Source organism: Gracilinanus agilis, chromosome 4, assembly GCF_016433145.1.
Source record: "Gracilinanus agilis isolate LMUSP501 chromosome 4, AgileGrace, whole genome shotgun sequence".
Lineage (NCBI taxonomy): Eukaryota > Metazoa > Chordata > Mammalia > Didelphimorphia > Didelphidae > Gracilinanus > Gracilinanus agilis.
In genome coordinates, this window is record NC_058133.1 from 54,768,634 (window position 1) to 54,794,293 (window position 25,660).

General features: G+C 39.1%; 1 protein-coding gene across 1 annotated transcript in view; it reads left to right on the forward strand.

The window, feature by feature from the left end:
- LOC123245871 (carboxyl-terminal PDZ ligand of neuronal nitric oxide synthase protein-like) overlaps positions 1 to 25,660 on the forward strand; it is a 441,624-nt gene that overhangs the window by 110,052 nt on the left and 305,912 nt on the right. The window contains exon 2 of the mRNA XM_044674861.1: positions 17,985 to 18,092. Within this exon, the coding sequence (XP_044530796.1) occupies positions 17,985 to 18,092 (108 nt within the window). The remainder of the gene's footprint in view (positions 1 to 17,984; positions 18,093 to 25,660) is intronic.

Here is a 25,660-nt window from a genome sequence, read left to right on the forward strand (position 1 = left end):
TTTTCCCAATTTGTTGTTTCCCTTCTGATTTTGGCTACATTGTTTTTTGTTTGCACAAAAGCCTTTTAATTTAATATAACCATAATCATTTATTTTACATTTTGTAACTTTCTCTAACTCTTGCTTGGTTTTAAAATCTTTCCTTTCCCAGAGATCTGACAAGTATACTATTCTGTGTTCACTTAACTTATTTATAGTTTCCCTCTTTATATTCAAGTCATTCACCCATTCTGAATTTATCTTGGTGTAGGGTGTGAGATGTTGATCTAAATCTAATCTCTCCCATATTGTTTTCTAAATTTCCCAGCAGTTTTTTGTCAAATAGTGGATTTTTGTCCCAAAAGTTGGGCTCTTTGGGTTTATCATACACTGTCTTGCTGACATCACTTACCCCAAGTCTATTCCACTTATCCTCCCTTCTGTCTCTTAGCCAGTACCATATTGTTTTGATGACTGCTGCTTTATTGTACAGTTTAATATCTGGTACTGCTAGGCCACCTTCCTTCACATTTTTTTTTCATTATTTTCCTTGATATTCTTGATCTTTTGTTCTTCCAAATGAACTTTAATCTGGACATATTTAATGAAATAAAAATAAATTCTTTTTGAGTTTAAGCCCAAATCCACATCGCCCTTTTATATACTGTGCCAAGAGTGATAAGAGACTACAAAGAGGAAGAAGACATCCTTATACTATTTCAAAGTATCACTGTGATGAAATCACCTTGTAGTATTTAAAGGGCTTCATAGAAATGAGCATCTATCAATCAACCAACTTTTAGTAAGTCTTTCCTGTGTGTGTCAGGCACTATGGTTGGCCTTGGGGGCACAAAGACCAAAATGAAACAACCCCTGCCCTGGAGGAGCTTACATTCTATCAGGGGAGAGAGTGGTTATTATTATTTTCTTTGAGCTTTTATCTTAGTAGTGGGGCAATACAACACATGAAAAAAAGTATAATGCAATTACATTATAAGAGTAGTACCAAACAGTTGTTAGTTTGGAAGAAGGAGACTTTAATTTAATTGTGTCAAGGGAAGGGAATCAAGGAAGGCTTCACAGAGGAGTTCATCATTTAGATTGGCCTCAAAAGATGGGTGTAAATTATACTGCACTATAGCATTATAGCATTAGGTGTTAGATTATTTATTTAAAAAACCCTTATTGGCAGATTGGCTAGATAGCTCAGTGGATTGAGAGTCATGGTCTTGAGATGGGAGGTCCTGGGTTCAATTCTGGCCTCAGACCTGGGCAAATTACTTATCGTTCAGAGTTTACCATTCCTCTGTCTTAGAACCAATACTTAGTATTGATTCTAAGATGGAAGGTAAGAGTTAAAAATAAAGACACCCCCAAATCCTTGCCCTCAGTTTTAAGATTGATGGTAGGTATTACTTCCAAGGCAGAAGAGTGGTAAGGGCTAGGCAATTAGGGTTAAATGACTTGATCAAATTCATACAGCTAGGAAAGCCGTCTAATTATTAATGTTTGTTTTGACCCAGACACTTGGAGAAGAAGCTCAAACAGGTTTAATATGTTCTGCTTAAAAAAGCAGGGAAGTATGTATATATTGATATTCTTAAAATTTTTTTTTGAGTTCCACTTTCTCTCCAGACCCTCCCTTGTCTATTGAAAAGACAAACAATATTGTATTCATTATAAATGATATCAATAAAATAAATAAAAAGGACTTATTTCTATATTAGGCATGTTATGAATAAAATAAAAATAAACAAGTGGCTGCTACAATCTGTAAATAAATTTTGGAAGAATTTCCATACAAAAGTGGTTAAAATTTAATTGAAAAATTTTGGCCTTGAAAGAATGAAGTATCCGTTGTCTGTAAAATGCAATTCTATAGGACAATTTTTCTTCCCTCGTGAGTCATGTCTATACAGGGCAACTATTAAATTGAGATTTTAGCTATTAGTGTTGGTCAAAGGGGAATGAAGGAGCAGGCGTTTGTTTGCCTCCATGTGTGATCAGTGGTTAGTGACACCAGGCTGAGAATGGGGAGGAAAAGGGACTTGTTATCACACCATTTGATTATTTGGCTGAGCCTAGTTTTCAGACTGTAAGACTATTTTACAGTTGTCTCTTATTTGGACAGGACTGATTTCCTCAGTTTTCCATTCCACTGACTACCATGGGAGTTTTGGATTGTTTTCCTTTTTGTACCACACTTGGCATTTTGAGAGCTGGGTTTTGTCGTTGTTTATATTGGGGGTGTCATAATCCACGAAGATCATAGGATCATAGGATTTAGGGATAGAAGGAAACTTTAGAGATAAATTAGTGACTTCCCTTTTCAGGGATGAGGAAATTGAGATCCGGACAGTTGGTGAGGGGTGGAGGGGGAAAGTGAGTGACTTGCTGAAGATCTTGCAGATAGTATCAGAATTAGGATGGAAACCTGCTCTTTTAACTCGATATTTTCCCATGCTTCTTCCTCTCCTTCATGCTGTTCCGATCCTTATTAGGAATACTAATAATAAAATAACAACAACAACTTCTGGTTCATAGAATAAGGAAATAAGAGAACTGGCATGACAGCAGTTGAAGCCCTTTCAATGTGGATCCATGATTTTCATGGCAGGAAGGTAGGACTCTCTTATTAGAATTTCCTGAAGATTCCTCAGGCATTTCAGATTGATTCCTAAAAATCGAACTCACTGGATTTAGGAAACTCTGAGTTTCCTTTTAATTCTAAAAGTCTCTGATTCTGTCTTTTTTAGTTTGTCCTTGAAATCCTTTTATTCATTGCTTGCCCAGAGCTACTACCCCAGGCCTATTTAGCTAAAACATGGTAGAGAGGGAATGGATGAAGCCCCTCCTAATCTTTGTATATATTTACGTTTAGTAACTTTGTTTTAAATTCTCCATATAATAATAATAATAATAATAATAATAATAATAATAATAATAATTTAAAACCCTCTTACCTTCTGTTTTAGGAGGAATACTAAATATTTGTTCCAAAGCAGAAAAGGGATAAGGACTAGACATTGAGGGTCAAGTGATTGGCCCAGGGTCATATAATCAGGAAGTGTCTGAGGCCACATTTGAATCCAAGGACCTCTTGCCTCCAGGCCTGGTTCTCTATCTAAAGAACCACCTACCTGCCACTTCTCCATATATTTTTGCATACATTTGGGTCTCATTAGAATGTAAGCTCACTGCAAGAAGGGTTCATTTTATGCTCTTGTATCCCCAGAGCTCAGCAAAACTTCTTTTTAAAAAAAAAAATTGTTTATTAACTCATTTATTTGAGCTTAATTGGTAGAGTGAGTAGAAGTAACCTATGAAATCCTGAATCCATCAAATTATCAAAGTAATAATTTAAAAGGTCTATGTACCTAGCTGTATCCCTACCTTCCTTTTTCTACTCCTAGTTCTTCTTCAGATAGGCCACCTAGAAAAGGTGACCTTTGTACGGCATTCAGCAAAACTTCTGGTGGACACTAAGAACTTAATAAATATTTGAATGAGATTGGTGATCGACAATTACTTGCAATACTAAGATTCCAAGATTCAGAATCACGTAGCGGCTTCCTTTCTTTGCCCCAGATTTCAGCATCCCGCTGTTTGTCATTAGTTTGCTCATAGCCTTTTGACCCTTTTAGTATTTCTGCACCAGTGCCCGCACTCAGCCCAATTGGAGTTTAATTTAGTGAGGAATTCTTAATGGGGTGCTCTGTCATGCCAGAAGCTTAGCTTTTAGGTAGACTGCGCTTACTAATCTTGTAATTATATACACTGATAAAAGCATGTCATTCTGGCAAAAATCCTTTCCTCCTGATATCATGCTACTTACTGTTCGCCTTTCTGTGATCACCCTTGAGGGACTTTTGAAGCCAGTTCCTTTTCTATTTACTTGCTTCTTTTTCAGTAGACTGAACTTGGTTACCATATGGTCATTGCCAGGGCTGCTGCTATCTCCTCTTCCTCTCTCTAACTCATGTTGCATCCTGTCCCTCTCTTTCAAAGGAGCAGTAGCAAGGTGGCAAGCAGACACCCAGAGAATGTCATCAAGAGGGGCATCAGAAAGCACTTCGCAACATGAAATCTTATCTGGGCTTCCTTTTGAAGGATAATGCCCAGGCTCTCTTCTGCCGTGCCTGACTGTAGTGTTAATGAGGGTGATGCTAATCAGTTACTGGATTCTTGGGCTCAGAAATGCCCAGCTGAAGTGGGGAGAATTTTCTCTGTTTCTATTCCTCCTTGACCTCATCTTTTCTCGGCAATTAATGACATAGAAAATTAGCTAAACCAGAAACACAATCTAGATCATAATGTGTGTGTATGTGTATATATGGTCACATTGTTATATATAATATATAATAAATGTAATATTACATATTTTATACAATATACATGTTATATATTATATATGGTCACATATATATGATATCATGAATGTGATTCATTATCATATAAATTTATATATAATATGTGACATAATGTATGATGAATATATTATGCTATAATTATGCTATATGCACATTGTTATAAACAATATTTAATATATTGTTGTGTATGTTATATCATAATTATATATAATATGTTATATATAATATACACTGTTATATATTATATATGGGGCATATATTATATATAATGCTACATAATACAGAATATGTGATATATAATATATAATGAATATAATATATTATTATATATAATGGTATATATTATATAGAATACATGATATATCATATATGCTGATTAATATAGTATGATATATGTGATATATGACATAATAACAACGTGCCACATATATGCTATATGTGATATTTTCTATCTATATCTATTTTTCTATAAATATATTTTAAACCCTTATCTTCTGTCATGGAATCAATACTGGGTATTGATTCCAAGGCAGAAGAGTGATAAGGGCTACGCAATGAGGGTTAATTGACTTGCCCAGAGTCACACAACTAGGAAGTGTCTGAGACCAGATTTAACCCCAGGACCTCCCATCTCTAGACTGGCTCTCAATCCACTGAGCCACCCAGCTGCCCTCTATATCTATATTTAAAGAAAGATAAAACAAACTTCTGTATAGCACATTTGATGACGTACTCATATCCTTTTAAAGAATCATATGGTATTAACACAAGGGCAGAGTCATTTAAGCTATTCTTCATGTAGCCCAATTAAGAGGAAAAAGGTAGGGTCCTGCTGAACTCTCTGGTATATTCAGCAGGTTTCTAGACAATGGCACCAACAGTTTTTTCAGGCAGCTTTCAGATGAGATAGGGAAGGCAGAGGAAATGTAGATATTCCATCCCTTTCAGATTGCAAATGAATAGATATAATTCACTCTTTAAGTGGTTTGGAAGGGCTGTGTGTGTGTGTGTGTGTGTGTGTGTGTGTGTATGTAATGCAGAGCATCAAGGCATTGTGGCCTTTGTCCTTCCTTCCAAACTAGGACTTAAAGATCTTAACTAATTTCCATTTTACCTTTTTAGACCGCCAAGGCAGGTAGGGGGCATAGACTGATTCCCAAGAGAATGGAGTTGAAGCCTGGGTCATATGAAGCACAGAGCTTGAAATTTTCTTTCTCCTTCTCCTCCCACCCCCATAGAACACCATTCAGTAGTGGGTCACAAGCCAAGTATGTGACCCAGAATCTGGGGATTCGAATGCCCCTGCTTTGTTCTAGGCTTAATGAGGCAGAAATGTTCCCTTGGGTCACACTCATAATCCCACTGAGTTCAACACCAGGCTGGTCTATGAGAAGTTCTGCCTCTGGGAAGAAAGGGAAGTTGATTTTTCCAAGCTCTCAGATTGCTAGAAAGAGTGGGAGCAGAGAGATAGGTAGGGGAGACTTTGTCTCATTGCAGCTAGACCAGTTGTAGTAGGGGTTTCATGAGACCAGTGAGGCCTTAGAGATTTCACTGTGCCTACATTTGAGAGTCTACATAAGAGAATCAGAATTAGGCTTTTGAGAACTGAGGATTGACATGTGGCGGTGATGATGGTAGGGGTGGAAGCCCACTAGGATTTGGGCATTGAAATGAGAATATTAGGGGGATGATATAGGGGAAAGACATCTGGTTTAGGAGTCATAAGACCTGAGTTCTGGTCTTGACTCTGCCACTGACCAACTGTGGGATCTTATTACAGTCCTGGCCTTCTGCGTCCTGATCTGTAAAATGAAGAGATTGAATCAAAAGAGCTCTAAGGCCTCCCCTGCAGCTATGAAAGGCCCTGGCTCTTCATGCAGAGTTAAAATGTTTTCAGGGAGGGAAGGGAAGGTTCTTGGGTTTGGGGATCCAGGGGGATATAACCAGTGTCCTTTAAATGATGCTCATTTATGAAGAAGCTGACCTTTCACCCCAGAAGAATGTGGCACTGGGAATGGTGCCAATGGTCCAGTTTTCATCAGCCCAGTAGCTGGGTCTTTAACTCTTTCTTGGCTAGGTCTCAAGTTAGGCAATTCCTCTTTTTTTTTCTTCCAGGTCTGTTCTCTTCCCCAGGGCACTTCCCACCACTCTCCCCTAAACATATTTTGCCTGTCCTTTTACCTTTCTTGCTCGTCTTTTCCCCGAGTAAGGGTGCTGTTGGAGTGATATTTGACAATTCTGATGTAAACTAGTCATTTCTGGAGGGATGGCCAGCAAAGAGTTTGGTGCCCAGAGACTGAGCTGGGGGTATACAGATCTTATTCACCTCCAGTGTTTAGCACAGTATCCTGGCGCATAGTAGGCACTTAATAATTGCTTGTTAACTTACTTGAAGTAAGCTCCAACCTGGACTCAGGCTTTTTAAATTGAAAACTAGGTTGGGTGCCCAAATTCACTTCTCCACATTCTAGTCTAGAAACCAGAGTAACTATGTTCCTGCCTTGGGGCAGAGAGTTGATTCGAAAATTACAAAGAAACTTCATTAGACTATGGTGGAAGTGATGGATCAACCCAGAGCATCCCCTGTTAGCTATAGAAAGATCACAGATCTAACAAGGATGGACCTTGGTAGCTAGTCCAAACTTCTCATTTTGGAAAATGAGAACTAAATAGATTAAGGGACTCACCTAAGGTGTCACAGCTAGTAAGTAAATAGCTGAGACAGGCTGTGAATCCAAATCTCTTGACCCTAGTCCTTTTCCCTTTCTGCTACCCCTCAAAGCCTTGCCCCAGTTTCAAATCTCTGGGTGAATGTATGTTAAATAATACCTTTCCCTTCCTGTGTCAAGGTGTCTGCATTTTTAGTTCTCTGAAAAGAGAAGCCCATTGTAGACAAAATCAAAGTAGAGGTAGAATTAATAGTATTTCCTTAGAAATAGTGGGATGGGGTAGAAGGTTTTCCAACCTCTTTTCTTACTGATCCCCAGTTTGTACCATCTTGATAGTTTCATCAGTCCTCTCTCCCGAGACACACACTCTGCCCTACCTCTCTGTCTTTGCTAATGCTGTTCCCCAGGCCAAGAATGCCATCCCATCTTCCCTCTATTAAAAAAGAAAGTCTTTGTTTTTAACAGGTTTTCCTTTTAAATTTTAAGTTCCAAGTTATTTCCATTCACCCATATCCATTGAGAAGGGAAACATCTCTAATTTTTTAGAGGAAAAACTTCATTATGAATTAAAAAAATGAACATTTCATTATGCAAAGAGAAAAAAGATTTTAAATGAAGCTATGAGCTTCTATGATGTGCTTGTCTTTTAAAGTATGGATTAAATAAAAAAAAAACACTTTGCCTTCTGTCTTAGAATTGATATTACATATGTAGCTGTCTTTTAAAGTATATATTAAACAAAAAAAAACACCTTCTGTCTTAAAATTGATACTAATTATCACTTCCAATGCATGAAAGTAGTAAGGGCCAGGAAATTGGGGTTAAATGACTTGCCCAGGGTCATACAACTAAGGAGTGTCTGAGGTCACATTTGAACCCAAGATCTATTCCTAGGCCTGGCTCTCTATCCACTGAACCACCTAGTTGCCCCAAGTATATATTAAATTTAACTTGACAATACCAGAAATCTCCTGCTTGTCTGTGTCCTTTTCTGAACTTCTTTCTTCTAAGTATTTTCTAAGTATTTCTTTGTCACTTTCTCCTTCTTTGTATCTCTATCACCAGTCACTAACTCCCTTCCTCCTCCTTTAACAATCCTTCTCTGTTACAAATAAGTATAGCTAAAACCAATTCTCGCATTGGTCAAACCTGAAAATAAGGTTCTCATTCTGCACAGCAAGTTCATCAGCTCTCTGCCAAGAAGTGGGAGGCAGGCTGCATCATTTGTCTTCTCCAGTCATGATTGGCCATTGCACTGATCTGAATCCTTATATTTTTCAAAGTTGTTTTCCTTTATTCTCCTGGAGTCACTGTATAAATTGTTCTCCTGGTACTGCTCAGGTCATGCTGCATTAGGTCATATAAATCTTCCATGATTTATCTGAGTCAATCCCTTTCATCCATTTTTTAACAACCCTTATCTTTGGTCTTAGGATCAATATTAAGTGTTGGTTTGAAGGCAGAAGAGCGGTAAGGGCTAGGCAATTGGGGTTAAGGGACTTGTCCAGAGCCACACAGCTAGGAAGTATCTGAGGTCACATTTGAACCCAGGACCTCTCATCTCCAGACCTGACACTCCATCCACTGAGCTACCTAGCTGCCCCCTTCCATCCTTTCTTGCAACATGATAACACAGTTATAATCACGTACCAAAATTTGGCCAACCAAACCCCTGTTGGTGAACACTTTTTTTGTTTCCAGTTCTTTGCTACAATAGAAAGTGCTACAGTATATTTTTTTGAACGCATGTATTCTTTCTCTTAGTCTTTGACTCCGTTGTGGTAGTGCCTAGAAGTTTGATTGCCGGGCTTCCTTCTACTATTGAACAAAAGAAAAAAATGTATTAATTGCCTACTGTATGTCATATACTGTGCTAGAAAAAAAGAATTTAAGTGCCTACTATGTGTCATGTACTGTGTTAGACAAAGAATTTAAGTGCCTACTATGTGTCATGTACTGTGTTAGACATAGAGGATGCACACACAAAAGTGAGATTGTCCTTGCCCTCAAGGAGCTTTCTTTTGACTAATAAAAGACAATACATATAAGAGAGTTGTAGCCAAGATGATGGTTTTGGTCCAGGGAGTCACAGCAGCCATGGTATTATTAATTTCATTAATTTGATTACCATGGCCAGAGCAAAGGCTGATGGGGGGGGCAGGGTGGGAAACAGAGTTAATGATAATGTAGTTGATATGGTTTCCCTGGGGAGTGGCTGGATTCCTTTCCTTCCTTCTTATCCAAATTTAACTCTATATTCATAACTTAGTCTTACTTGACCTTCAAAGTCCTACAGAAGTCCACCTCCTCTAGATGGTACAGTTCTGGCCTAGGAGTCAAGGAGATCCAAGTTCTTATTCTTCCTTAGCTACTTAACTAGCTAAGAGAATCTGGATAAGTCACTTACCCCCTCCCAACCTCACTTTTCTTATCTGTAAAATTAGGAGGCTGAACTGTATGGTCTATGATCCACAAAACCTTCCCAAATGTCTCATGGCCAATTCCCCTTATATATTTAGACTTAGAATCTACACTGCATTAGTTAAGAATTCATGTATCATTGCTTATGTCTTCTGATTTGTTTTGTATATATTGGGCTTGTTTCTCTTGCTCGAGAATAGATTTTCCTAAGGACAGAGACTATATTTTCTATTTAATCTGAATCCTTCACAAGGTCTGACCTCATACTGGACAGTAGATGCTTAGAAAATACCTGTTGATTAATAGCTAACATTCTTCACTGTAGTTAGAGCTTGCTGCTAAACGTCCTGGCAACAAAAGAGAAAATAAATGACGTCTGCCAAGGAAAGAGATGGTACTAAGGGTAACGAGTCTATGGGTAGAAATTATAGCACTGGATCTTTCATGCCCTGTTAAATCTTCCTGTTCCTTTTTAATATTATGATTTAGGTACTAGGAAAAAAAAAACAACACACTCTGTAATCTGGTTTATTTTTGCCTCCAGAAATTAATTGCTAGAAAATAAGGTGGTGGTAAGAAAAAGAAAGCTCCTTAAATGCTACTTAGCTGGAACAGAGGCTAGAGGATGAAGTTGTCAAGAATCTAACTTACAAATGCACACTCTTTAGTCAGTGACATTATATGGCTAATAATAATAATAACAACAACAACTAACATTTCTATAGCATTTAATGATATGCCAGGCAGTGTGCTAAGTGCTTTACAAATATGATCTCATTTGATCTCTACAACAACCCTGAGAGGTGGGTGTTGTTATCATCATTTTATAGATGAGGAAACCTCGGCAAATAGGCATTAAGTGATGTATCTAGGGTCACACAGCTAGTAAAATGTCTGAGGATAGATTTGAACTCAGGTCTTACTGACTTCAAGTCCTGGCTTTCTATCTACTACTATGCCACATAGATAGTCCAATGAATTAGCTAATTCCCAGTTTTCTGGAAAGAGAATTGAGGATGCTTGAATTCAGTTGAATTTCTGGCTCCATACGCACCTCTAATCACTTCTTTCCTCAAGAACCCAAAGTTCGGAAATGATGTGCCCTATTTAATTCCCTCCTTTTCTAGTTTCTAGAGAGACACCCACTCTTAAGTGGAACTCCTAGACCTCCCAGAGAAAAGCTCTGTTTCATGGGGGCAGTGCTGAAGGGCAGTGAATGCATGGCCATTGGATGATGCCTTACTGAGTAATCCATAAACCATGTGGGTAATATAGATGCTAATTCCTGAAGAATTGTGGCTGCCTGCAGCATAATGACCTCCTCCCAGAGGTCAACTGGTATGCTCTGGCATTTTAAGTGCAACTCTGACCCTTTTTCACTGTGGCAAGCAGGGAGGGGGCCTATATGGAGATCAGCTGAAGTAAGTAAGGATGCCTAACTTAGACAGAAGTCTTAGGGGAAACCCAGTATCTGTCTTCTGGTGTTTGAGAGTCTGACTTGGGAAAGAGAGCTTAGACTTGTTCTGTTTGGCTTTAGTGGGCATAGCTGGGAGCAATGAATAGAATCGGCCAAGAAGTAAATATGGGCTCCATAGAAGGAAACGTTTCCTAACAAATAAAATGGTTCTAAAGTGGAGTGGACTTCCCTCATTGGAGGTCATTATGAAGAACCTCGTTGGTTAATTACTTATTGGGCACACTGTAGAACGAATTCTTCTTATTCAATTCAGTAAATATGTACTAAAGGCCCACTCTGTGCTAAATACTGGAATACAAATAAGAAAAAAAAGATGGCTTCCCTCAAGGAGCTAATAATCTAATAGGGGACAATAACACATCCAAGGAAGTTAGAAAGGTACAGGGACATGGGACCACCACCAAGGGTACCTGGCTCTAGAGTATAATGCTCTTTGGAGTCAAAACCAAGCAGAGCTCCTGGGGTCAAAGTCCTTTATAAAGGAAGACTTTGGGGAGAGTTCTACTCTACCCTCCAGTCCCCTCCAATCAGAGGAAAGAAGGAGCTATGGGTACTGAGAATCAAAAACTGAGCCACTTAGCATGGTGAGGAGATTTCAGGTGATTAGATTATCCTGGGGAAGGCTTGATGTTCATTGGAGTTGAAACCAAGCAGAGATGCTGATGTATGGGACATTTCTCTGATATGACAGGGGAAGGGGTGGCCCCTTCTCTGAAAATGTGTCAGGAGTCAGCTTATAATGGAGCTTTGCTAATGGGGGTCAAATGAGTCTTAAGCTCGTGAGGAAGTAGTAGCAGAAATTTCTGCCTCCCCTAGAGTAAAGACTGCCCCTCACTGAGTGATACTGTCAATCTATCCGAAGACCTTCCACAAGCAATAATGGATTTCGGGGCATCTGGGTAGCTCAGTGGATTGAGAGTCAGGCCAAGAGATGGGAGGTCCTAGGTTCAAATTTGGCTTCAGACACTTCCCAGCTGTGTGACCCTGGGCAAGTTACTTGACTCCCATTGCTTAGCCCTTATCACTCTTCTACCTTAGAACATGTATTGATACAGTATTGGTTCTAAGGTGGAAGGTAAGTATTTTAAAAAAAAAAAAAAGAAAGAATGGATTCAAGGGATTTGTCTTACCATCTGATTAAGAAGAAGTATTCAAGTCATGTTAATCTTAAAACAGTACAGGATTTACAAAATTGTTTTTTCAAAAACCATTTTTATTCTGAGCTTAACACCAAATAAAATAGGTATTTCTATGTACATAGTAGAATAACATGGTATACTTGAAACCGGAACTTTGTTATTTTATTATTTGTGATTTTTCTGGGCTTGTTTTTTCATTTCTAAGGTGAGAGGGATGGATCAGATCATTTCTGGGGTCATTTTCAAGTCTATATTGGAGGAGGTTATGATCCTTTCATTAGACTGTGACCTCCTTGAGGGCACAGACAGTGTTTTGCATCTTTTTTGTGTCCCCAATGCTTAATTCAGTACCTGGCACACAGTAGGCACATAATGTATATTTATTGATCAATTGCTTAATGGTAGGAGGACAATAAAGTTGACACTGGATATTTTGATCCATAGGTACAGTAACAAAAATAATCTTGCTTTTTAAAAATGATGTAGCAATGAGATTTTTATTTACTTGAATACCATTTTGAGCATAGTGCCCACAGAAATGAGGATAAATGACCTCTTGATGATTATTTGATGATCAGTATTTGCTAGTCATCTGCAGAATACAAGATCGTTGCCAGACAGGATATGTACGAACTCCAGTTGCCTTGTCTGACAGCTGTGCCCCCAGAGGATTGGTGCCCTCTCTCTGCATCTCCAGCTTTGTGTTTTTTGCTTTTGGAACCAGTCATGTTTGTTATCCCTGATGTGATGAGGTGCCAAGACTGACAGCCATTAATACCCTGAATTTCTAGCTGGTAATCTCCATGAATAAATGAGTGAATGAATGCTGAATAGGGCCGTAATGAATGAATGAAAGGAAAAGCATGGATAATACAAAAGTGAAGACAATACTTGCCCTGAAGGAGCTGAGTTTCTTGTAGGGGGAGACTATATCAAAGGGAGAGGTAGCTCCAGAGGGGATTTTTGGATGGCAGAGTTCCTGGGGAATAGATTAACATATCCTTTCTGGCAGTAGTGGCTATAATAATTTGAATATGGTTCTAAGCCTAAGAATGGAGGATGGAAGCTTGGAGAGGGGTAGGATATGGGCACTTTTGCAAAGCAAGTGAAGCTTGGTGGAACTGTCTGCAAGATAACAAGGTTCCCGTATAGGAATTCTGGAGAGGAAAAGATGAAATCTTCCAGGGTATAGTAGTGGTAATGGCTATCTCTTTCAAGCTCTGACCAGACTAAATGAGTACTTTCCTTCAAAATTGTGAGTAGAGGGGCAGCTAGGGAGCACAGTAGATAGAGGCTTGGAGTTGGGAGGACCTGGGTTTAAGTCTGGCCTATTTGTGTGAACCTGAGCAAATCACTTAACCTCAATTGCCTATCCTTGCTGTTTCTCTGTCTTAGAATTTATACTAAGACAGAGAGAAGAGATTTAAAGAAACCAAACCAAACAAAACATATGGGAGCAGGGTCAGATGATCAGAGCTTTGCCCTCGTGTGCTGAAATTTAAGGGCAGTGGGACCCATCTGACCTCTCTAGCAGCAGCATCTTTTAGTAGGATAGAAACCTCATGGGGTTCTGGGTACCCTCCCTCCCTCCCCATAGTAAGTAGTAGCTCCCAACCTCTTACAAATTTCTTAGTAGTGGCTCTGTTCTCTTCTATAGTAGCTGGCAGAATTATCATTTGGAAAAGGAAGACAAATGCAGTCTTGAGAAGAGTTGTTGGTGGTGGTCGTGTGTATTTGTGTGTGTGTGTTCAAGTGATATGAAGAGAAGGCTGGTTGATCTCTTAAGCTGCCAGGGTTTGGGCTCTGTGCGGTCTGTCTTCTCCTTAGCACCTAAACTCCTTTATGTGACTCTCCATTGGGACAGACCTTGCCAATGCCAAAAAGTAACCTAATGATCTCTTTGCCTTTGGCACGCTCCCTCTAAATCTCGTTGAGGCAATTTTATGTAAAGCAGGCGTAGCCCTTCTTGGGAAAGGAAGAGATGGGCTTTGATGGGGGAAATTAGGTGAAATTCGTAGTTTATGGAGTAATCATCTCTAACATGTTCAGAAACATTCCTTTATATTTTTTAATTACTAACTAGGATCTCTCATTCAGTCTTCCAGGTTTTTTTGTTTGTTTGTTTGGTTTTGTCTGGTTTTGTCTTTCTGAGGTGCTCCACCTGCTAGTTGGGATTGTTTATTCATGATCTTGTATTTTAGAAGCCTGATGCCACTGCTGAAGAAACATGAACTCCTAACGACCAGATGGCCATGAAGAATGGCCACCAGGCGTGTGTCTGTCCAAGGAAAGGAGTGGGTGAAACTGCCCCAGTGACTAGAGGGATCCGTGTAGCTATAGCTGGACAACCATAAACCAAAACTTGGCCAGGGGCCTCCCTTCATTCCTAGAAACAGGTCAACCATGTTATGGGACATTGAAATATTGATGGACTTTGTAACCACTATTGGCATTCAGAAGGGAGAAAGCATCAGAGATAGGGCCTAAAGATATTGTCCTTCCCTTTGCTTTGCATCTCAATTTTTATCTAGGAGGGCATTCAGGATGTGAGGGGACTCCAAGATGTGCTCCAAAGTAATTGGTTGCACGAACTGGGAATATGCAAGATTAGAGATGAGAGGACTCTCTGGTAATAGTCTTTAAATGTTTGAATGGTTGCCCTGTATTGCTTGGTCCCAGACAATAGGACTAGGGAATAATGAAGTTCTAGCCTGGAGTCAGGAAGACTTGACTTTCTCAGTTCAAATCTGGCCTTCCCTGAGCAATTTAATTTAATTAAATAAATTTATTTAATTACCTGAGCAATCAATGCTTTTTGCCTCAGTTTCTTCACCTATAAAACGAGCCAGAGAAAGAAGTGGCAAAATACTCTACTATTTCTGCTAAGAAAACCCCAAATGGGGTCACAAAAAGTTGGACATGAATGAAACCACTGAACAACGACACATTTTGACTCCAGATAAGAGATTATTTCCTATTAAACCGAGTTGTTTAAAAACAAAACAGAACAAAACAAAACTGTACAAGATTGCCTTTTTAGGTTGTGAGTTCCCTGTTTCTGGAGATTGTCAACAAGAACCTAGATGACCATTATCAGTATTTGTAGCAAGGATTCCTATTTAAGCATGAGTTGGACTGGATGACTTCTAAGATGCCTCCTGATTCTGCAATCTTGGAATAACCTGTCAGCTGAGAAATTTAAGACTTGCTTCCTAGTGATTTGACTTTAGACAAATTTGCTAATTTCTGGAGGACTTGGTAACGTCCATGACATGCTTCCTGGGGTGCTTTTGTTACAAATGGCGGTCAACCTTCCAAATCTGGGTTGAAAGTAAAAAAAAATGATAGCGGCTTGTATGGGTAGCCAATTTGTCTTTCTTTTGTCATTTATTCCCTGTACCTAGCCTAGTACTTTACCCATTAGTTATTTAATATAGGCTTATTGAACTGAATCCAGTCAGTGCCCTAGTCCAAATGATTGATCAATGTTCAGAGAATGATAGATTGCAAGAACTGAAAGGTCTCCTCAAGGCCCAGGATTCTTAACTGAGGGTCTTTAGAACTGATGTGTGTGTTTTTTAAATATGTTGATAACTGTATTTTAGTATAATTGCTTCCAACCCATCCCTTCATTTTACAAATGAGGAAACTAGACCCTAGAGAGGCTAAGTGACTTCTCTGAGGTCATACAGAGTTAATAGCAGGGCTAAGCTTTAAAAGCAGGTGGTGTTTTGATTCCAAGTCCAGTACTTGTCAGGATATTACACTTTATTATATAGTGTTTATACTGTGAGATATTTTCTGACTGGCTGTGGGCCAGCTCCAAGTCATTATTTTCGAAAGAACACCCTACTATTGGAGCAACTATAAAATAATCCTTCCCTGAGATAGGGCTTCCTCCTTTCGTGATTCAAAGGGTTGCATGAAGTGTTTATATTTATCCTGGGGGATTGCTATATCTGGGCCATCTCCCCAGGTTCTTTCATATAAATTATGCCTCAAAATAAAAGACAATCCCCTCAATCTATACTGCATCTTATTAATAGGCTACATCAATCCTATACGGCTCTTGTTTTTATTTAAAAATTTTTATTTAATTAATGTAGAACATTTTTCCATGGTTATAGGATTCATGTTCTATCCCTCCTCTCCTCCCACCCCTCCCATAGCTGACATACAATTCCACTAGGTTTTACATGTGTCATTGATCAAGACCTATTTCCATATTATTGATATTTGCACTAAGGTGCTCATTTTGAGTCAATATCCCTAATTATATCCCCATCCACCCATGTGATCAGGCAGTTGTTTTTCTTCTGTATTTCTACTCCCACAGTTCTTCCTCTGAATGTGGATATTGTTCTTTCTCATAGTCCCTCGGAGTTGTCCTGGATCATTGCATTGTTGCTAGTAGAGAAGTCTATTACATCCAGTTTTACCATAGTGTATTCATCTCTGTGTATAAGGTTCCCTAAATGGTTCTTAACAAGTCATCTAGTTTTTAATCTATTTTCCCTACCTAAATGCAGCATAATGTTCCAACTTCCTGATAGGTAAGAATATAAATAAATTTTAAATAGTTCTATTACTTTTATTTTTTTTAAATATACCTATATTGACATCTTTTGTTTTTAATCACCTAAAATTTTCTATTACTCTCTTTTCTCCTTTCCAGAGAGTTATCCCAAAGAATAAATAATTTAAGGAGAAAAAAAAGGAAGAGAAAACTCCCTAGCAGACCCAATCAATACATGCAAAAAAAAAACCTGATAATATATTCAATATTCCATACCTGTTGACCTTTCCCTTCCCCCAAATCTGTACAGGAGTCTGCAGATGTCTTGTTGCAGATTGAAGAAGATTGCATAAACCATTAAAAATGCTGAATGTGAAGTGAAACCTCAGGGAGTTCTATTCCTTTAGATAACCACATGTAGTATTCAATAAAATATCTAGGATAGCTTTGATCATTCTTTGAAAAACTGCTACCTTTAAACAACTTTCAGGTTCTCTATTTCCCAATCTGTAAAATGAATTAGTTGGCTTAGATGATTTCTGAGAGAGGAGGAAAGTTGAAAAGTTAGGTTTAGAATCCTAAGTTTAAATCCTAACTCCTGAAGATCTTGGTTAGTCTATGGACTTCATTTTCTTTAGCTGTGAACTAAGGGGTTGAATTGCACTGAATGGAGACTTAGATCTAGACTTAGACTCTCTAGACTCTCTTTCCTCCCCATTTTACAGAGGAGAAAATAGGTCCAGAAGGATTAGATCTATTTGCTGAAGGTCACATGGATTGTCAACATCAGGGGTAGGATTTTGAACTCAGGTCCTCTGACTCAGAGATATTGTTCTTTCCACTGTAATCAGGCCATCTAATCCAAACTTTATGTGCCTGAAAATCCCTTCTACAATGTTCTTGATTAGTAGTCATGTAGCCTTTGCTTGGAAGCTTCTCATAAGATGGGGTATCATTAGGAAGCCCATTGTACTCTGGGGCAGCTCTAAATTGTTAGGTTTTTTTCTTTTATTAACACAGATTTCTATCTGCATCTTCCACCTATCATTCTTTGTCCTGCCTTCTTGGGCCAAGTACATCTCTCAATAATTTCTTCCACGTCTATTATGATGACTTCTAACCTTATAGTTTTCTGTGGCAATTTCCAACTATTTCTCTTTTTTTAAACCCTTACTTTCTCTCTTCGAATCAATACTGTATATTCACTCCAAGGCAGAAGAATGGTAAAAGCTAGGAAATGGGAGTTAAGTCACTTGACCACGGTCACACATCTAGGAAGTATCTGAAGTCAGATTTGAATTCAGGACCTTGCAACTTTATCAATCCACTGAGCCATGTAGCTGCTCTTCCTCTGCCCCCCAACTCCCACTCACTCCCTATTTCTTTTAATGTGTATGCATTTCTTCTTTGCAGTATATTGGAAGCCTGGATGTGCCGAGACCAAACAGTAGGGTGGAGATTGTGGCTGCCATGCGAAGGATACGGGTAAGTACCATGGAGAAGAGCGGTCATATTGGAGATGTGCAATGAGGACATTTTCTGCTTGCATTTGCAGGTTTAACACTCTTGGCTTCTCACTTGCTCATATGTAGATGCCATTATTATGTTCCAGGGAAGACAACCTCAGTGACAAATGAATCACTTTCTCTGCTAGGTATTTGTACTTGATTAAAATGGAATTCGTTTACTTGGGACCATGCATGTTGTCTTGATCACTTTGTGATTCAATGGCCCAAAGGAAAAAAAAAAAGATATTGGGTTATGTTAGGCTACTATTTGCCCCTACAGCTGACACTTTCTTCATCTATACTTTGTAGTAGTAGAGGGATTCACAGTAGACTAGCTCCTTTTCAAGAAATGGGTTCATTCAAATAGCCTTTTTCCTGAGAGGGACCAGGACTGATCATAGGATCGAGGCAGGTTTATACTCAATCTTTCAGAACATTTTGTAACTGGAATGGGAAAACAAATGTAGTAAAAGATAAGAATTTAATTTTTGCAGACCATACCTTTTGGTATTGATTTAACTTATCGGCAGTTACTTCAGATGAGTGTTAAACAGCAGAATAACAAGACATGATCCTTAAATTTCAATTCATTTATTTCATGCTATCTGATAAAAGTTCCTTATTTCACACCTCCTCTGCTTCTGACCCGGGCCGTTTTCAGCCAGTTGTTGTCAGTATTTCATTGCTGCTACTGCTGCCAGCACCCACGTCTGGAATGGACAAATGTGGTACGCCACAAATGCACTTAGGATTTTGTCTTACCAAGGATTCATTTTTTTTTTTTCGTTTCCCGAGATGTGTCGTATCTAAACAGTGTACGTTTACATGGGGGCATGACTGTACAACAAAAAATCTCCAGTGAAAAATGTTCAGCCTTCTCTTCATTTTTTCAGAGCTCTTCTTTGTTTTTGTTTTTCATAGTTTTGAGTATTTCCTAATTTTCATTCAGTTTCTGTGAGGTGTTTTTATTGCTACTTTCGAGGGAACTATTAAAGAGGTAGCCATTCATGCCACCATTTTCTTGGTAGTCTGAGATCGTTTTTTTTCTGGATTTGTTTTTCCCGGGTTCTAGGGAATTTAGAGGGATGCGTTTAGAGTTCCATAAGGAATGGACCCAGTGAAATTGTTATTCCTTTTCACTCATCCAACGAATCAGTATTTTTAGTTGTCAACATGTTATAGAAGGTCCTCCCCAACTCTTAGTAGTCTGTGGTGCTCTTTCCTGATCCTCTACATTTGACATGGCGCTGTTTTTCTTACTTCCTATTGTTGTTCATCAGATATCAGTGAGCTGTTCACCCTTTCCTTCTAGTGGGCACTGGGAGCTCCTTTCATTTGGAAACCCAGGTTCTTGGTAGTCTTTGAACAAGTGATAATTTATCATTGACTGCATTTTTAATGTCCTCAGCAAGATGGCAATATTCCAGGATTTGTTATTTAAGAGAGTATGGCCAAGGGCATCCACACAGTAGTTCTTTAACTCACAGTGGCCTCACATTGGACATCAGTGAACCTTTGTTACCTCAACACATGAAAGAGAATGGAAATGGGTAGCACTAGTTTTAAAAAATAATTATGAAATTCTCATGTAACAATCATTCTCACAATGCAATGATACAACTTTATACAGATCAGGTCATATATTTTAATCATTATTCATTTATTCCTCTCTTCCTTGGCCTTCTTGGAAATCTGGGTGGAAGCTAGAAGATAAGGAAAAGAGATGGTAAGGGAAGCAGATGAGCATCTATTAAGCTCTTACTATATACCAAGTGTTTTTTAGAAATACAATCTCATTTGAGCCTCAAAACAACCCTGTGAATGTAACATGTAAAACCCAGTGGAATTGGGCATTGGCTACTGGGAGGGTTGGGGGGAATTTGAAGGGAAGAGAAAGAACATGAATCAGGTAACCATGGAAAAATACCCTAAAAAAAAAAATAGAAATACAAAAAAAACCACCAACCAAACAAACAAACAAACAAAAAAAAACAACCCTGTGAGATAGAGGCTATTATTATCCCCATTTTACAGTTGAGAAAACTGAGGCAAGCAGAGGTGAAGGGACTTGACCAGGGTCACATAGCTAGTTAGTATCTGAATTCAGATTTGAATTCAGGTCTTCTAGACTCCAGGTTTAATGCTTTATAACTATGATACCCAGGTGTCTCTATCTATCATTGCCTTGGTGCCTTATTTTGGTAAGATGTCATTAGTGCATTACATTGCCAAGCCTAGATGGATCACATATACTTAGAGATGTGACCAAACCATGATCATATATATAATTTTATGTGTGGCATATATATATATATATGTGTGTGTGTATATATAATGAAATTTATATTTTATATGAAAGATATATTATCTTTCAAAGAAAGTATTCTTTGGTTTTATATATATATATATGATTATCTTTCAAAGAAAGTATTCTCCAAAGAAGTACTTTCTTTGAAAGATAATCATATATGTGTGTGTGTGTATATATATATATATATATAAAACCAAAGAAGTACTTTCTTTGAAAGATAATCCAGAACAGGAGAGATGCTGATGGACTAGAATAGCACCAATAAACTGATTTTCTGAGAAGTCTAGAAAAAGATTTTGTGAGCTCTAGAGGATCATATTTATACCCTTAGTGCCTAGCAGACTGCCTGATACATAATAGGCACTTAATAAATGCTTGCTGCTTCCTAGCTGTGTGACCCTGAGCAACTCACTTAACCCCAGTTGCCTAGCCCTTAGCATTCTTCTGCCTTGGAGCCAATACTTAGTAGAAGTAAGACATTTTAGGAGAAGAAGGTAAGAGTTTTTAAAAAAATGCTTGAGTGATAGAGAGCTGAAATTCTATTCCTGGAAGAATCCTAGAACAAATTGTTAAGAGTGTAGCTGTGTGAGCACTTCGAAAGGGAAGCAGTGATCATTTGAGAATGAGTCATGCCAAAAGAACCGGATCTCTATTTTTCACGGATCATGGGAATTATGTGCAGCCTACAGAAAGTATATATACAAGATATTCCTAATATACCTTGATTTCAGCAAAGCATCTCACTGACTTTCCCATGCTGTCTTTGGGGAATAAGATGGAGGAATATGGAGTTAAATAAATATAGTGAGTATGCTCTGGCCTCATCCTCCCCAATCTGGGTCATCTGCATTGTCAGGCAGTCAGCAAACACTTATTAAACACTGACTTTCTGCCAGGTACTGTGTGAAGTGCTGAGGCTGTAAGTATGAAAAAGAAAGGCAGCCTCTACCCTCAAGGAGCTCACAGTCTAATGGGGGAAGACGACTTTAAAAAGGAAGTTGAAAAGGCCTTTGCTGGAGGGAGGGAAGACACCCAGTATGGGGCCATGTTGGAGGAATCCAAAGGAGTCTAGTCAGATGGGTGAGAAATGAAGAGATGGATGACCTGAGCACTGTCCTTAAAAGGAAGTTTTAGGCTGAGCTCTCTGCTTTCTATCCTCTCTTTGGAGGGGTCCTGATGAGAGTGAGCACCAAGGCTGATAGGATCCTGTAGGATGATGAAGGAGGTCCAAAGGAGTCCCAGTGAGTCTAGAAGGGAGGGCAGTCAGAGAGCTGTCCTCTGCTGGCTTTGGGAGCACAGATTTATTTTGATATTCTGGCTTTTCATTCTGCAATCACCTGCTCACCAAGATCACCCGTGTGCATGGTCTTCGGCCCCTCCTTTCCTTTTGTGATCCCAGTGCTTAATGAATAGCTTATAAAATCAGAAAGAGAAATTAATTGGCCAAAATGCTGTTTGATTTGGCCGACACTACCGATGGCAAGGGCCCCAAATTGGGACTATTTTTCGTAGATGCACTGAGCAGCATTACTCACTCACTAATAGGTCCAGGTGACAGCTCCATTCTTATCACCATCTCTCTTTGCTCCTACTGAGGCTTTAAAGCCTGATTCAGCTAAAATTATGGTTGCTAAGAACTTGGAAACTGACCTAATAGCATCAGCTTAGCTCTGGATGCTGGTGCTAAATGGATTATTTTCAGAGACTGCAGTCCCAAGGTTATTGGATACCCTGTGAAGTCAGATAAGCTTAGCCCGAGGAGTTGAGTCTCAGGAGATAAGATTGTGATAACAATCATACTGCCTGGCATTTGTATAATGATTTATGAACTCTTCAAAACACTTTCATCTGACCTTATCTTACTTTTCCCTCTGCAACCCTGGAAGAGAGGGCAGGTGGGTATAATTATCCCCATTTTAGAACTAGGAAAACTGAGTTTTAGAGAGCCTGAGAGATTTGCTGAGGTCACTTAAGAAATCAGTGGAGAGTCAGAACTAATTCTTTGTTCTTACTACTTGTAACAGCCCACTCTGATTTTTGATATTTGGACCTAATTTCGTTTTATTGTTGTCTACTTGGTGAATAAAGGAAAAGATAGTTGGAGGGGCAGCTATTCAGCTATCCCCAGAACACATGTTTTCTGCTTTTCCAACCTCTATACTTTTGCCCATGGTGGTCTCTCTACGTGGACTATAACTCCTCCTTTCCTTTTTTTTTTAAATCCAAGTCCTACTTATTCTTCAAAGGTAAGCTTAGATTAAACTTATGTGAAACCTCCTCTATGGACAACAGTCTTTCCTTCCTCTTCTGTTTTGAAAATGTTGTATTATTTATTTAGGGCAGATAGGTGGCTTAGTGGATAGAGCTCTGGACCTGGAGTCAGAAGGATCTGAGTTAAAATTGGCCCTCAGATACTTACTCACTGTGACCTTGGGCAAGTCACTTAATTCTTTTGGCCTCAGTTTCCTTATCTGTATAATGAGCTGGAGAAAGAAATAGCCAACCATCCCATAACCTTTTCCAAGAAAACCTTAAACGGCACCAAAGGAACATTTCTTGAATTACTGAGCTCATTTAAAGCTTCATCTTGCATCTTCAGTTCTCTTTCTCAATAATCTTTCTTTTTTCCCCTTAAATTCCTCCCTTCATTAATTGATACCTTAGTATCAATTCTAAGATAGAGGAATGGCAAAGGCTAGAAAATCAGGGTTAAGTGACTCGCCCAGGGTCACACAGCTAGTAAATGTCTGAGGCCAGATTTGAACCCAAAGTCCTTCTGACTCCAGACATGGAGCTCTATCCACCTAGTTGCACCTCCAACTAACTTCTTTTACTCAAGTCTTGAATGAAGAGTTGGTCCCTTGCCTTCTCTATAGCAAGCTTTCTTTGTATTCCCAGCACTTAGCACAGTGGCTGGCACATAGTAAGTGATTTATAAATACTTGCTGCTTGTTGATTGCTGGACACCAGTAATGCACTCTCTAGGCTCAACTCTCAATGGGGAGGGAGCTCACCATCTAATACAAGTCAACAGATGAGGCCAATTGAAGCATGGAGTTAGTTCAAAACTGGATGGAGACCTTGAACTGGATGAAGACCTTGAACTAAATCTAAGGACCATAGAGCTTTAGGCTAATCTCATTTTATAGAAGAGGAAAATGAGATACATGGAAGTTAAATGTCTTGCTCAGGTAGTAGTGAATAGAGCCAGAATTGGAAACCACATTTTTTGACTCCAAATAAAGGGTTCTTCACCTGGCATCTGTGATTTTTTTTTTTGATAATTCTGTTTTAATCTAATTGGCTTCCTTTGAAATGTTGAGCATTTTATTTTATGCACTTAAAAACATTGTTCTGAGGAGGGACCATAGTTTTTATCAGTCTGTCAGAGCAGGTCCGGGACATAAAACTATTGAAGAATTTCTCCTCTACTCTAGGGTGCCTTCCATCATGCTATTTTGCCTCTCATGAGGCACTGATGGAAAATCTAGCAGCTTCCCTTTCCCTGCTTGTCCTAAACACTTGGATCTCACAGCTGTAATCTCTCCTTGGAATTTCTTAATGTTGACTTTTTTTTCCTTTGGGCTCTTAAAGACTTCTGTCCCGGGACATTTACTTCCTAAAGTGTTGGTCCTTTAATTTTTTTTTTTTTCTCAAGTAAAGACTCTTCGGATCTGAACGACTGAGCGAAATATGTGTTTTATTTAGGCCATGCTTCAGGAGATACAAAGAGGATTCCAACAGGCTTCCCGGTCCCCTCCCAACACAGGTTGTTCCTGGCCTGACTGACTGCCCAGCAATGGGTGGCACCTGTATGGGTAGACCAGACTGTGCTTCTGGCCAAGGGTCATTTGGTCAAATTCCTTCACTGTCTTCTTCCTCTTTTTGTAGGATGAACTAGCATGGTGCTCTCCTGTGACCTGCCAGGGGAGCTGAGGGAATTCTTGTCTCTATGCCAACAGCTCAGTTATATCCTGTTTCAGGATTCTGGTGATGAGATTTGGTTTGGGTTCAGGAGGGATGATGCAGCGGAGAGAAACATCTCTGAAATGGACTGTTTATGGCAGGGACAAAAAGGAGTAAATAGCTCAGAGTCCTGGGGCCACCTCTTAAGTCTGAAGGAGAAAGATGGGGAGAAGGGAGGAGCCAAGAGCTAGATTCTTGCTCCCAGGACTATATTCCTTTTGGTGCTAATTCCTCAATTTGGGGAGGAGTGCTTAGCTTGAACTCTCCACTCTTACTTTATAAAGATAGCATCTAGAGGAAGAAAGGTTTCTCCAAAGCAAATTTTATGAATATCTTCATGGGTTAAGAAAACATTATAAGAGAGGGTGAGTCCCCAGTTCATAGAGCACCAAATCTGGAATCTGAAGATCTGAGTTCCAGTTCAGCCTCAGGCATGTAGTAGCTGTGTGACCCTGGGCAAGTCACCTAACCCTGTTTGCCTCCGTTTTCTCATGTGTAAAATGAGCTGGAAAAGGAAATGGGGAACCATTCCAGTAACTTTGCCATGAAAACCCCAAATGGGGTCATGAAGAGTTGGACATGACCGAAAATGACTAAAGAACTGATAAAGGGGGCGTCTAGACCTATAATTTCACTGGCATAGAAAACTCCTGGATGAGGAAACTCCCTCTATGAATGCAGGTCAGCACATTCTCTACAACTTAGTCTAAGAATTGTCTAGAGCAGAAATGTCCAGCTTGCTGACCACAAAACCCTCAACAGGGCTTGACCTAGATTAAAATGTCATTGGAAAATGTTTAACAAAATAAATAAAAGTATAGTGCAACACAGAGAATGTTAATTCTGGTTTTCCAAGTCAACCTGTGGCCTTTAGGAATCCATTTCTTTTTCAGTTTGACTACCACTGGTGTAGAGAAGCCAGAAGTTAAGTGAACTCTTCAGGGTAATGCAGTCAATATGTGTTAGAGGCAGGAATTGAACTTGGTTCTTTTGGACTTTGAGGGCATCTCGATACACATTTTTACAATGCTTCTTCTATACCTAGGCAGGTATCACTATCTCTTTGTTATAGATGCAGAAATGGAAGCCCTGAGGATCGAATGGACTAAAGGTGTTGCAGTTAGAAAGTAGCAGTCAAACTTGAACCCAGAATTTCAGATTATTCACTGTTATTTTCATTATAATACATTGACTCTTTCCCAAAAATAACAATTTTTTCCTTCCTTTCTTCCTTCCTTCCTTCCTTCCTTCCTTCCTTCCTTCCTTCCTTCCTTCCTTCCTTCCTTCCTTCCTTCCTTCCTTTC